Genomic DNA, 14,737 nt, shown 5'->3' with positions numbered 1-14,737 from the left:
TTTAAAAAAAAATACAAGATTCTAGGTTTTACAAAAGCATAAAGGTAATGTTAAACCAATATAAATCATTAGAATAGTGTACAAAAGCAAAATACTGTGGATGCTGGAATCTGAAATAAAAACAGAAAATGCTGGAAATCTCAGCAGGTCAGGCAGCATCAGTAGAGAGAAAAACAGAGTTAATGTTTCAGATCTGTGACCCTTCGTCAGGGTCATCGATGAAGGGTCACAGACCTGAAACGTTCACTCTGTTTTTTTTCTCCACGGATGCTGCCTGACCCGCTGAGATTTCCAGCATTTTCTGTTTTTATACTAGAATAGTGTTTCCAGTTTTGGGCACCTTACTTTAGGGAGGTTGTCGAGCTTATGGAGAGGGTGCAGAAGAAGCCATTCACTATGATACCAGGGATGATGCGCTTTAATTTTGAGAGAGACAAGCGAAACTAGGTGTCTTTTCATTGCAAAAAAGAAAGATGGCGTTCAAAATTGTGAGCAGTTTTGATGAGGTAAATTAGGAAAAAATCTTTTGCACTGTTCAGTGGGCATAAATTTAAGATCCTCAAAAAAAACAACGGGAATTAGTGGGTCAATTTTTTTTTACTCAAGGTTGCTCGGAAATGGAATCCCCTAACGGAAACTGGTGGAAGTCGAATCTACAACAGCTTTTAAAAGAATCATACAGGATTAAATAGGCCATTCAGACCATCATGCCTGTACCGGCTATTCAAAAGAGCTATCCAACTCCTCTTTCCCCATAGCCCTGCAAATTTTTTCCCCTTCAAGTATTCATCCAATGTCCTTTTAAGTTATGAGTGAATGTGCTTTCCACCACCCTTTCGGGCAGTGCATTCCAGATCACAACAACTCTTGTTTTTAAAAAAAAAAAATTAAGTTATTCTCCTCATCCTGGGGGTCCGGTTACATAGATCATTATGATATGAACAGGTACAAAAAATAAGCAAAAAGCCTAATGGAATGCTGGCCTTTATATCTAGTGGACTAGAATACAAGGGGGTAGAAGTTATGCTGCAGCTATACAAAACCCTGGTTAGACCACACCTGGAGCACTGTGAGCAGTTCTGGGCACCACACCTTAGGAATGATATCTTGGCCTTGGAGGTTGTGCAATGTAGGTTTACCAGAATGATACCTGGACTTCAAAGGTTAAGTTACAAGGAGAGATTATACAAATTAGGATTGTATTGCCTAGAATTTAGGCGGTTAAGGGGTGATCAGATCGAAGTTTTCAGGTTATTAAGGGGAACAGAGAGGGTAGATGGGGAGAATCTATTCCCGCTGGTTGGGGATTCTAGGACTAGGGCACAGAGTCTAAAAATTAGAGCCAGATCATTCAGGAGTGAAATTAGGAAACAACCCTACATACAAAGGGTGGTAGAAGTTTGGAACACTCTCCCGCAAATGGCAATTGATGATGCTAGATCAATTGTTAAATTTAAATCGGAGATTGATAGCTTTTTGTTAACCAAAGGTATTGAGAGATATGGGCCAAAGGTCTATATATGGAGTTAGGTTGCAGATCAGACATGACCTCATTGAATGGCGGAACAGGCTCGAGGGGCACAAAGGCCTCCTCCTGTTCCTATCACCTTATCCATTACAACTGTCGTCACTGATCTACTTTGCCTTCCTGTCCCCGAACACAAATTAAAAATCCTCATCCTCAGATCTCTACAGTTTTCTCCAGCCTATGCCCCCTCCCACAAGCTCCAGGTTACTAGCTCAGATATTTTGTATATTCCCCTCCCTTAGCTTAAGCACTGGTGATGAAGCCTTTCACTGTCTTATCTCTGCACTCCGGAATACTCTTCCCCCAACCCTCTCCTCTGCTTTCTTAAAACCCATATTTTCAACTAAACTTTCATCATCACTCCTAATCTTCCAGGCTCAGTGTCTGTTATTTATTTCTATTTTGTGGAGTGCCTGGAGATGTTTGTATGCTAAATGCAAGTTGTTGTCATTAACTATCTAGCTGGAGTGTACTGATTTTCAGCATCCACCTGTCCTGCTAACGCACTTTTAATTGTGATTAACAGTTTCTGAATGTTTGAGAATTATCATTTATTTTTTTGATCCTCTTTAAACCTCCCTTTGCCACACCTTTTCTTGCATGAGGAGCCAGATGATGTGCTCTTGCCGCTGTTGAACAGATTACTAACTGGTGCATGAGTGATCGGGTGACGCGCCCTCTGTTTTTTGTCCCCCTCCCGATGGGGAGGTTTCTGCCTTTCAAATGGCTGTAAGTTCAGTTGGTGTCATGTGCTAAGACTGCAATGTGACTCATCTGAACGCAGACACCTGTTGCTCTTTATTGTGTATTTTTTAGTTTCAATAAAATATACAGTAACGTGGGCTGAACATAAACTGCATTAGCGGGGGCTGAAATTACATTGAAACTTGAGGCTATTGTGGTGGTCTCGCTGGGAAATAAATAATACCCATCATGTGGTTCCCAGGAGGGTGTAACATGATCATTTTGCTTGTGGGAAATACAAATTTGGGTTTGAAATCCTCATGGATAGCCTCGCCACTCAGTCCTAATAATGCAGAAGCATTGATGGGGCATATTGAAGTTGAAAATGTAAACATTGCTGAGAGATGGTCTGGAGCTGGGACCCAGCTAAAGATTGCGTGAGCTAATCACATTCTGAACCGATATAGTAACAGGAAAGTTCAGCACAGGGTCTTTTTAAGTATTGTGTTTGACAGGATATTCTTGATAGTAACTAGGTGGGATTTGCTCAGGTAAAGTGTATGTATAACAAAACCCAATATGTATAAAATAAAGCATTAACAGGTTAATTTATTAAAAATTCACACTAATTGGTGAGACGTGGCATACCTAATGAGCCAGGATGATATCACGTCAAAAATAAAACTTCAGCTAAAATTTTGTTTTTGTTATCTGGATTTCTCATTAGTGTGCTTTGACTTCCAGACTCCAGATGGTTATCTACTATGACTGTTCTAACTACAGACCTAGCAGTGTGGGTGTGCAAGACTTAACTGCAGCTGGGACATATTTATTCTGATACCATATTTGGGCGAATTGCTATTGGAATGTGACCATGTGATTTTGCTGAAAGGTTTCCACTTTTCAAACAGGGTTTTCACTTGAATGCAATTTGATATACACCAGTTGAAGATGCAGTTTCTTAAATAATGAGCCACTTGTAACTCTGATTACTGAAAAAGCTTTTCATCAAAAAGATTTTTTTGTTTCCTGATTGATCAAACATAAATAGAAGTTTACTGCACAGAAGGACTCCATTTGGCTCATTATGTTTGAGAAATGTTTGAATGAAGGATTCATTCATCATTATGATCTTAAAAGTTGTATTAGTTTATGGGTAGAAATGCTATTGTAGTGTTTAAGTGGATTTGTTTTCGACAGTAATTCATGCAGAACTGGAGGCCAATGATCTTGACCATTTGTCAAAATCTTTCCACCCTTTACTCTCCATCCTCCACCCACTGAAAAAGTTGTTGCAACAAATAGTAAGGGTGGGAATGAATTTGGTTCTTTGTAGTGTATTTACTGGTGCTGAACATGGACCCAAGAGACCTTTTGGTCATAATGACTGGTAAACGCTCATGATTTGTTTATCTGAGAATTCAGGGAAAGAACAGATGACTAGACAGCAGGTTATGAGTGGGCATTTTATTAATAGCAATGTGCAATCTGCAGACACTCTGGTTTTAGAAGTGCTGCATATTCAAAGGACTAGATTGGGCAGTGGTTAAATGTTTAATCTACTTATGTATGATGGAGCAGTGAAACCATGATTTCTCTAAGGACATCACTTATCAAATATGAAGCAGCTGAATCGTAGTGTCGTATAGATGTTTGCTGCAGTCATTGTTCTAACTAGACAAGGACTGAAATCAGAAATTTCAATGGGGATCTCGCTGGGTGCAACTGCCCTTATTTAGCCAGTGTACATGCCTTCCTACTGTAAATATAGCCGCTTCAACCTTTACTATCCACTAAGTATATCATTCCTTAAAGCATGGTAGTTTGTACATTTGGAACTTTTCGTTCTGCACAGCCAGGTGGTGAATGTTTGCAGTTTGAAGGTTGAGATTGGAGGATTTGAGTGCATTAATCCCTTTGTACATAGGGATGCACATTACAATATAAACATACAGTGTTGATTACTTTGTAAATCAAATATTTTGACTTTAGAATCAAGGGTAGGTGGTAAGGCAGTGTGACAGTGTGCTTGTCAGGGAAGTAGGATGTATTTTTCTGGGTTTGTAATTCCTCACATGATGAATTCCATAACTCGGGCATGTCAAACACAATAAGAACTCTATTGGACCACTGACTCTGTCATCGCACAACAAGTTCCTCGTGTAGCTGTTGCATGTGAGTCCACTTTATTAAAAAAAAAATAGTGGTCAAGGAGCCGAGTGACAAGCTGATACCGACTTTTTCTCGTTTTGGAACCTGCAAATTAACCAAACACTGACACCAACTTTCTGTGGAAGTGAATGTGACCTAATTGAGATCTTTAAAATTATGAAAGGTTTTGATAGAGGTAGAGTATTTCCACTTGTGGGGAAGAGCAAAACTAGAGGCCATCAATATAAGATCGTCACCAAGAAATCAAATAGGGAATTTAGAAGAAACTTCTTTAGCCAGAGATTGGTGACAATGTTGAGGCGAATAGTATAGATGCATTTAAGGGAAGGCTAGATAAGCATATGAGGGAGAAGGGAATAGAGGGTTATGCGGATAAGTTTAGATGAGGAATGACGGGAGGAGGCTCGAGTGGAGCATAAACGCATGTAGAGCATGGACTAGTTGGGCCAAATGGCCTGTTTCTGTGGTGTATATTATATTTAATCCTGTGTGTGTGGCTAAGGAGTGTACCAGAGATGTTGCTATATCAGAATAACTGACTGTGAACAGGATGGATGTAAAATTGTAAATATTTGAAGTCTCCGTGACCGGTCAACCCAATCCTGTTTGTGCTGCATTGCTGCAGTACAGGATTGTAACAAAAGAATTACAAGTGAGCTAGGTAAATCTAATTCACTGAGAAAGGTGGGTGCTGTAAACTGTGGTCTAGTGCCATAAATACCAGTGTATTACTTTAAAAAGGTCTCCAGAAAATTTAGATTTTCTAAAGTTTTTTCTTCCTCAACAAATAAGTGAATCGGGTCCAGACCGTTGGCATTTCCTGCCTTGTGCAGAAGTAAATGGATTGATGACTCCTTATCATTGACTCCCCAACCTATGGAACTGGTCTTTTACTAATCTGTCATAATTTTAAAAGCCCCCATTAAATCTCCTAAAGCTTCTTTACACTGGTGGAAATTCAGTGTCTCAATTCTCTGCTCATAACTATAGTTTTCCATCCCTGGAATCACATGGTGAATTTATGCTGTAAGCTTTCTCTGGATTTAATGTCCTTTCTATAATAAAATACTCAACCATGCACTACTTCACACTTCTCCACATGACACTGTATTTGCCACTAACCTGTCCACGTACAGCATCTTAGAACAGATTGGAGAGTTTAATTACATGAACAGGCGGAGGCCATTCAGCCTCTCTAGCCTATTCTGCCATTCAATTAGATTTAAAAAAACAAATAGAAAAAGCATAGAAGGGAACCCCAAAGGGTGATTAGGAAGACTGGGAATTATGAAATAAAATTGTTGGTCAACATAAAGGGAAATAACAAGGACTTTATAAAATGATATAAATAATTGGATAGCCAAAGAAGGGGCCATACCACTTGGTCATCTTGTACAGTGTGGCAGTGATTCTTAAGTGTTTCACTTTTACAGAAGATGCTGACAGTGAGTTGGAATAACTAAACAGAATTGGAAAAATATTTGAAAAATAACTATACCGTCTCCTATGTTGTAATTTCTATTGAGCTAGCAAAAGATTTGAAAAGGAACAGAACAGCTGATCGATGCACTTCTCTTCCTGATTTCAGGCACTTTCTCCAATCTCTTAAATGCTGCCACTGGGCTTCGATCTCACAATTCTTTGTGCATTTTATCTCCAAATCTTTTGTCTGCTCAAAAATATTGTGGAATTTGGACACTGCCTTTACCCATTTTGATTCCTACAACTGACTGAGAAGTGCATCTGCTCACCTGTGTCCTGCTCTTACTGCATCTCCATATCCCATAACGATTGTTTCACACTAGCAGATTAGCACAAGGACTGGTAAAAGAATAGCTTTATTTAATATTATGAATGGGCTGTAGTTGAAGAGCTGCTCATCAATCTTTTTTTATGGGTACTATATGATCACTACTTGTCCTGTGAGATTAAACCATGTGTGCTACCGTCTGAGTCCCAATATCTGAGAAGAAGTTGGCAACTGAAGTTGGCAGTTGATGTATACTTTAAACATGCCCAATGTTTGACGTGTTGAGACCACAACACTGGGACTCGAATAGCAGCTCGTCTCTTAATCTTGCAGGCAATGTAGCACACATTTCTGTTTAACAGCCCTTTAGTACTATTGTTTCACTTGTGCTAGTTTGTGTACACTATTGTGCACTCCACTGACAACTGAAGCTAAGCAGAACGACCTGCTTTGTACAACATTATGCTGTTCTCCCAAATCCTATGAAAGTTCTAAGAAGTGAGAATGGAAATAATGGGAGATGAATAATTAAGATTAGTTGTACGTACTACATTCCTTCCATGTATTTACATGTTATGATCATCTGTTTGTGTAATCATCAAATCTGCCTGCAACTAATACTGGAACATCTGTTTCATAAAATTCTAATGGAATTGATTGTATTACGTGCCATGGGATGTTTTGCTACATTAAGGCGCTATATGAATGCAAGTTGTTGACTGTTTAGCTTTAGAGGGGCAGTTGTTGGTGTGTGGTCCATGCTCTGACAAAATTGTTGGGATGTTATGAAGCCATATTTATATTTTAACATTAAAAGTGCATGCTGCGAACAGCAGAAACAAAGCTGCCAGGGCAGTTGCCATGTAATTGCTATACCCCAGTGAAATGAGCAAAATGTTTTTTTTACAGTTTGAGGTTGTCTTATATAGGCATGGTTTGAATTGACTTTGACTGTAGCAATTAATCAAATTTGTGAGAGTTTAATTTCCATCACCTGATCTAACAGCATAGTTCATGAAACTGATGATAACATTACCTTCTGTGCCATTTCAGCAAATGTCTGATTTGGACACCAAGATTCAAGAGAAGGCTATGAAGGTGGATATGGATATCTGCCGGAGGATCGACATCACTGCCAAACTCTGTGATGTGGCACAGCAACGAAACTCTGAGGACATGAGCAAAATGTTCCAGGTAAAAGGAAACAGCAGTTGGGATTCAGTTAATAAGCATGGGGCTAAAAGCTTTTAATATTGATGACCAGTAAATTAACATAGTCTGTGCCCTGGAGTGATTTAAGATGCAGTATAATGATTCGCTCTCCACCGGTTGAGTTCCCAATTTCATCTGGACAGTCTGCACAGGAATCATTTCTTGCGGGAAATGATCTACAGAGCGATTGTTGGCTGAAGCTTGGTCACCTGTTGTACAAATTTTGCCTTTGTAAATTTAAATTCTGTTTGGAGTTCAACTGTATCATAGAATTTCTGAGAATTAATTGGCAAGTTAATCAGTAGAAATGTCTTTGTCAGATATATTTAAATGAAAAATAGAATGAATCCAATTTGTTGGCAAATAATTTTTGAAATATTAAACAAAATCTGATTTAATTACCTCGAATGTTGTTTGTCAGGTTTAGAGCTTCCCAGCTGCATTAGCCATAGAATTATAAAGCCATTTGAGCCATTGCATTAAGAGCTATCCCATAGTTCCATTCACCTGCCCTTTCCTTGTACCCTTTAAAAAATGTATTTATCCATAAATATATTAAGATTAAAAGGGTAACTAAGGGCCTATTAGAGACCATGAGGGTAATCTTTGTGAGGAGGCGGAAGATGTTGGTAGGGTTCTTAACAAATACTTTGCATCTGTTTTCACAAAGGAAAGAGGTAATGCAGATACTGCTATAGACGAGGAGTGTGATATTCTGGATGAAATAAATATAGTGAGAGAAAGTATTAAGGGGGTTAGCAGCTTTGAAAGTAGATAAGTCCCCAGGCCCGAATGAAATGCATCCCAGGTTGTTGAGCGAAGTAAAAGAGGAAATAGCAGAGGCCATTATTTTCCAGTCCTCTTTGGATATAGGCATGGTGCAGGAGGATTGGAGGACTGCTAATGTAGTAACCTTGTTTAAGAAAGAAAAAGGGGATATGCCGAGTAATTACAGGCCTGTCAGCCTAATGTCGGTGGTGGGAAAATTATTGGAAAAAATCCTGAAAGGCAGGATAAATCTGCATTTGGATAGGCAAGGATTAATTAGGGACAGTCAGCACAGATTTGTTAAGGGAAGATCGTGTTTGACTAGCTTGATTGAATTTTTTGAGGAGGTAACCAAGAGGGTCGATGAGGGTAGTGCATATGATGTAGTATATATGGACTTTAGCAAGGCTTTTGATAAGGTCCCGCATGGTAGGACTGGTCATGAATGTTAAAGCCCATGGGATCCAGGGCAAAGTGGCAAGTTGGATCCAAAATTGGCTTGGAGGTAGGAAGCAAAGGGTAATGATTGGTGGATGTTTTTGTGACTGGAAGGATGTTTCCAGTGGGGTTCCGCAGGGCTCAGTACTGGGTCCCTTGCTTTTTGTAGTCTATATCAACGATTTAGATTAGAATATAGGGAGTATGATTAAGAAGTTCGCAGACAACACTAAAATTGGCTGTGTAGTTGATGATAAAGAGGAAAGATACGGGCTGCAGGAGGATATCGATCTACTGGTCAGCAGTGGCAAATGGAATTTAATTCAGAGAAATGTGAGGTGATGCAATTTGGGAGGGCTAATAAGGAAAGGGTATACACATTAAGCGGTAGGCTACTTAATAGTGTAGATGAACAAAGGGACCTTGGAATGCTTGTCCACAGATCCGTGAAAGTAGCAGGCCAGGTGGATAAGGTGGTTAAGAAGACATATGGAATGCTTGCCTTTATTGGCTGAGGCATAGAATATAAGGTCAGGGAGGTTATGCTTAAATTGTATAATACTTTTGGTTAGACCACAGCTGGAGTACTGCATGCAGTTCTGGTCGCCGTATTATAGGAAGGACGTGATTACACAAGAGAGGGTGCAGAGGAGAGTTACTAGGATGCTGCCTGGAATGGAGAATCTTAGTTATGAGGACAGATTGGATAGGCTGGGTTTGTTCTCATTGGAACAGAGGAGGTTGAGATGAGACCTCATCAAAGTGTACAAAATATTGAGGGGCCTGGACTTAGTGGATAGTAAGGGTCTATTTCCATTGGTGGAGGGGTCTATTACGAGGGGGCATAGTTTTAAGGTGGTTGGTGGAAGGTTTAGAGGGGGGGCTTCTTTACACAGAGGATTGTGGGGATCTGGAACTTGCTGCCTGGAATTGTGGTGGACACAGAAACCCTCACCACTTTTGAGATGGTTGGATGGGCTGTAACCTGCAGGGTTACAGACCTAGAGCTGGTAATTGGGATTAGATTAGACGACCTTTTGTTGGTCGGCGCAGATATAATGGTAAGTACTGCAGGGAATAGAATATGGCCAGGGTGATCTCCTGAGCTAGTTTTGATCGCCTGGATGGGTCAGAGAGGAATTTTCCCAGATTTTTTCTCCCTAAATTGGCCTGGGTTTTAATCTGGTTTTTGCCTCTCCCAGGCGATCACATGGCTCCGGTTGGGGTGGAGTGTAGATGATTTTAGAATGGGGAGGGTATTGCAGTTGTGTGGGGCGGGCTGGGTGCTCCTTTGCCTTTCCATTATTGTTCATGGGTTTGTATGTAACCTTTGGGGCTGCTGACGAGGAGCCGTGCGGTTCTTTGTCGACCGGCGCGGACACCATGGGCCAAAATGGCCTCCTGCGCTTTAAATTTCTATGTTTCTATCCATTTTTCAATAACTTTTATGAAATTGGGTAAAACTCCTCCACAGCACTAGTCAACTCCCCCCAGAGGACATTAGTCCCAGCCCTGTTGAGGTGCAAACCATCTTGTACAGGTCCCACCGCCCCAGGAATCTGAAGCCTTCCCTCGTATGCTATTTCTTCAGCCATATGTTAACCTGCCTTATTTTACTGCTCCTATACTCACTAGCACATGACACTGGGAGTAATCCAGAGATTGCTATCTTCTGAGGTGCTGCTCCTTAACGGTCTCCTGCTCTTTTAACTTATTAAGGTGACAACTGTCAGCAAAAAGAAAGAGAAAGAGAAAAAGCCAGCATGTGATGACGAGAGCTCGGAAACTGATGGGGATACCACACGGCACTCTGATGATGATGTCAGCACATCCCTCAATATAACTGATGAAATGAAGCGAATGCTCAATCAACTGTAAGTAAAAGGCTCCTCTGGTCAGTTAATGCATTTTGCATACAATTACAGCTTGCCTTCTGTAATTAATAACAAAGTAGCTTTCTTGCTAATATGTCATTAACTTGGGGAAACTGGGGAGGAAGAGCATCATTTGTGGTTACTTTAAAGCTATATAATGCAAGTTCAATTAGTTTAGTTCCATTTGAGATTTTTAATTTTGGATGTTGCAGGCTGTGTAGGAGGATGCACTGGAGGAGAAAGGAGGATAATGGTTAGTCTCTCAATGCAAGAATGCATCATTGTGCTGTGCTTTTAGAGGGTGTTTCCTAAATGTGACTAGTGCTGCAGCATGGAGGTCTGAGAGTGCTTCTATGTGCTCTGCATTTAGAGGTAGGAAGATTATTGATATCTGCCATTTCCTACTCAGTAAATTAATTCCAGTCTTGAGGGGAAACACATAAACTGGTGATGCACATGTTCAAATGAGGGAAGGAAGAAACAAATTGTGTTGTGGGCATTGTTTAGTGGACAGTTATAGAAAGAAAAAATATGTATAGTTAGCGCACTCCTCTGAATCCGAAGGCTGTGAGTTCAAGCTCATTCCAGGACTTGAGCATAAACACTAGGCTGACCTTTCATTGTAGTACTTGCTGTCAGAGGTGGCCTCCTTCAGAAAGGCTTTAATCCAAGGCTGTTTGGGTGGTCAGTAAAGATTTCATGGAACAGTAGAGAATTATAGTGTCCAGACCACCTACCACCAAAACCCATCTCATTTCTGTTTGTGGGATCTTGCTGTGCACCAGTAACTGTCCAAACTATCATCTTGCGGTGCGTTGTGCAGCTCACCGTCCTGCTCATGAGTTCCTGGTGAGTGCCGTCTGCCAAGTGAGGGTTCAGATTCACACTGGTCAGTGTGCTAATGATGAGTGACTATCTTCCTCGAGGGGGAGAAAGTCTTTTGGAAGTTCAGATGGTTGCAAGATGTCATGCTTAGCGATGGAAGATTAGAATTGAGTCAATGCACTGCCAGACTTTGAAATGCTGCACCAAAATCAGACCAGTCCACAGAACACATTGTTGATTTACTTGCAAGCCTGGATCATTAATGGGATCTGGCATTTCGAGCTGAAATTCCTCCATTGTGGCTTCAGATAATACGATAGGCTTCAATAACCCTTTGTGCCAGTACCCTAATGAGTAGGGTGGTCCTAGATGAACAAGTAGCAGGAACCATACTGGTTGGCTGTACTGGTAGGCTGCATTATTTTAGTCAGTTAAACTCTCCACAGTAGCCCTTTGCACATTTTAGGGGTCCAGATGACTAAGCTGTCTGGACTTCGATAAATGAGATATGTCCCTACGAGGAAAATACACATTCAATATCAGACAAAAAAACAGCCTTGTGTGGATTTTTCAGTAACTTGGTTTGGAGACTTGTAAGTGTAGTGATGGGTTGCTGCACATGTCACACATCCTGCTGGCAAAAAAGTTACATGCGTTACTTCACAGTAATTTGTATGTAAATCACTAATGCGGTGAGATGTTTTTCTAAACTTTTGTTTGAAGATCGAATGCAGTACATAGTGAGAGCATATGAACTTTGTTCTCATTCCCCCACATGGTTTGCTTCTGAGCTTGGCTGGACAGTCTCAAGTTAGCAATATAGGATTTTAAACTAAACGTGTACAATGGATGTAAAAATAGCTTTTCACATCTGGCACTACAGATGTGTTCGTGCCAATTTACAGGAAAAGGAAGAAGCCAACCACAATAAATCCTGTTTCCTAATGGTATTTACTTTTACGCTGCCTATAATGTGTCAAAGTTCTCTGATGAGTAGTGATCAAAGGTTGTACAAATGCAGACTTCGTGGCTTTTCCCACCTTCAATCATTCCTTTTAAAGAGGGCAAATGGAATCCTGGGTTTTATAAGCAGGGGTTTGATGAATCTGTGGTAGTTTTGTATAGAAATTTACAGCACAGAAACAGGCCAAGTCTTCTGCTGAAGCAGAGTACTGAATGTAGTTTTGAATCTCCATTATAGAAAGAATATTTGAGCCATGGCAAAGGTGCCAGTGATGCCCACATTCCAAGAATGGATATATTTTATAAAAATTGATGGTACATTCCTAACCTCTTTAAAGATGGGAGTCACATTTGCTGTTTTTCCAATCCTCTGGGATTTGGCCAGAGTCCCTGAAAAATATCTGCAAAGAGGATTCTCAATCATCTATGTCAATTCCTTCAAAACCCTGAGTTGAAAGTTGTCCGAGCCAGGAGCTTTATCTACCTTGAGTTTCAACAACCTGCCCAATATGTCCCCTTGTGATTTTTAAATGTTTAAACTCTATCTTAGTTAGTGGTGTGCCACAGGGATCGGTGCTGGGACCACAACTGTTTACAATATACATAGATGACCTGGAAGAGGGGACAGAGTATAGTGTAACAAAATTTGCAGATGTCACACAAAGATTAGTGGGAAAGCGAGTTGTAGAGGACACAGAGAGGCTGCAAAGAGATTTAGATAGGTTAAGCGAATGGGCTAAGGTTTGGCAGATGGAATACAATGTCGGAAAGTGTGAGGTCATCCACCTTGGGGGGGGTGGGGGGGTGGGGGGGGGGGAAACAGTAAAAGGGAATATTTGAATGGGGAGAAATTACAACATGCTGAGGTGCAGAGGGACCTGGGGGTCCTTGTGCATGAATCCCAAAAAGTTAGTTTGCAGGTGCAACAGGTAATCAGGAAGGCGAATGGAATGTTGGCCTTCATTGCGAGAGGGATGGAGTACAATAGCAGGGAGGTCCTTCTGCAACTGTATAGGGTATTGGTGAGGCCGCACCTGGAGTACTGCGAGCAGTTTTGGTCACCTTACTTAAGGAAGGATATACTAGCTTTGGAGGGGGTACAGAGACGATTCACTAGGCTGATTCTGGAGATGAGGGGGTTACCTTATGATGATAGATTGAGTAGACTGGGTCTTTACTCGTTGGAGTTCAGAAGGATGAGGGCTGATCTTATAGAAACATTTAAAATAATGAAAGGGATAGACAAGATAGAGGCAGAGAGGTTGTTTCCACTGGTCGGGGAGACTAGAACTAGGGCACAGCCTCAAAATACGGGGGAGCCAATTTAAAACCGAGTTGAGAAGGAATTTCTTCTCCCAGAGGGTTGTGAATCTGTGGAATTCTCTGCCCAAGGAAGCAGTTGAGGCTAGCTCATTGAATGTATTCAAGTCACAGATAGATAGATAGATTTTTAACCAATAAGGGAATTAAGGGTTATGGGGAGCAGGCGGGTAAGTGGAGCTGAGTCCACGGCCAGATCAGCCATGATCTTGTTGAATGGCGGAGCAGGCTCGAGGGGCTAGATGGCCTCCTCCTGTTCCTAATTCTTATGTTCTTATGTTATCTCCAATTCCGGCATTTCTCCCCCCATTTCTTTCGTGAGCACACTTGAAAACTAACAGTTAAATACTTTAGCAATTTTATCTTCAGAAACCACTTCCCCATTGTCATTTTTAGTGGGCCCATCCTTCTCCGCACCCTTTGTTTACTGCTGAAATTGAAGAATGCTTTACGGTTCGACTTTCTTGCGAGCTATATTTCCCTCCTGATCCCTCTTTGCAGCGCTCACTGGTTTCCTGGCATTCCTCAGAATATATATGTATCTCCATATTTCTTCCTTCTCCCTGTATATTTCCTGAATATTTAAAGATTTAGGATGCCTTCCCTTTCTCCCTAATGTCTTTCACAAGTTTGTTAGTAAGCCAAACTGGTCTTATTCTTTTATTCTATCCCTAACATTTTCCAGGCATAAATTCCTTTTGCATCTTAAAAACTATTCCACATCTTTCTTTCTGGTATCTCTTCCCTTTTTACCATTGTTATGCATTCTCTCTCAGCCTTAAAATCAGCTTGTTTAAAATTTAGCTTTTTTTTAAATTTTCCTTTTTGTTTTCTACCCATGTTAACCCTGAATTATGCCCACTAGATTCCAAAGGTTGCCTTCTACTTTGCATATTGTTCCCTCCTCGTGCTGATTCATTGATGATATTAGGAGAGAGAAAACACGCAGAACACAACCTGCTTTACCTGTAAGCACATCTAGAATTAATATTTTGTATGTTTCTCTCCAGGCGAGAAACATTTGACTTCGAGGACGACTGTGACAGTTTGAGCTGGGAAGAAAATGAAGAGACCCTACTGCTTTGGGAAGATTTCTCTGAGTACACCGCCATCGTGGAACCTGCAGCAGAGGTACCCCTATTCACAAGTGAATCATTCAATTTATACTGAGTGGGGGTATGTCGTGGTGTTTGTTAGGCTATG

General features: G+C 40.8%; 1 protein-coding gene across 2 annotated transcripts in view; it reads left to right on the top strand.

The window, feature by feature from the left end:
* iffo2b (intermediate filament family orphan 2b) overlaps positions 1–14,737 on the top strand; it is a 45,105-nt gene that overhangs the window by 22,690 nt on the left and 7,678 nt on the right. For both annotated transcript variants that reach the window (XM_070860345.1, XM_070860344.1), the window contains exons 4-6: positions 7,188–7,328; positions 10,272–10,426; positions 14,545–14,665. In XM_070860345.1, the coding sequence (XP_070716446.1) occupies positions 7,188–7,328; positions 10,272–10,426; positions 14,545–14,665 (417 nt within the window). The remainder of the gene's footprint in view (positions 1–7,187; positions 7,329–10,271; positions 10,427–14,544; positions 14,666–14,737) is intronic.

This window comes from Pristiophorus japonicus, chromosome 18 (genome assembly GCF_044704955.1).
Source record: "Pristiophorus japonicus isolate sPriJap1 chromosome 18, sPriJap1.hap1, whole genome shotgun sequence".
Classification (NCBI taxonomy): Eukaryota; Metazoa; Chordata; class Chondrichthyes; family Pristiophoridae; genus Pristiophorus; species Pristiophorus japonicus.
The sequence above is the reverse complement of the archived record's forward strand: the minus strand, read 5'-3'. Positions and strand labels throughout refer to the sequence as shown.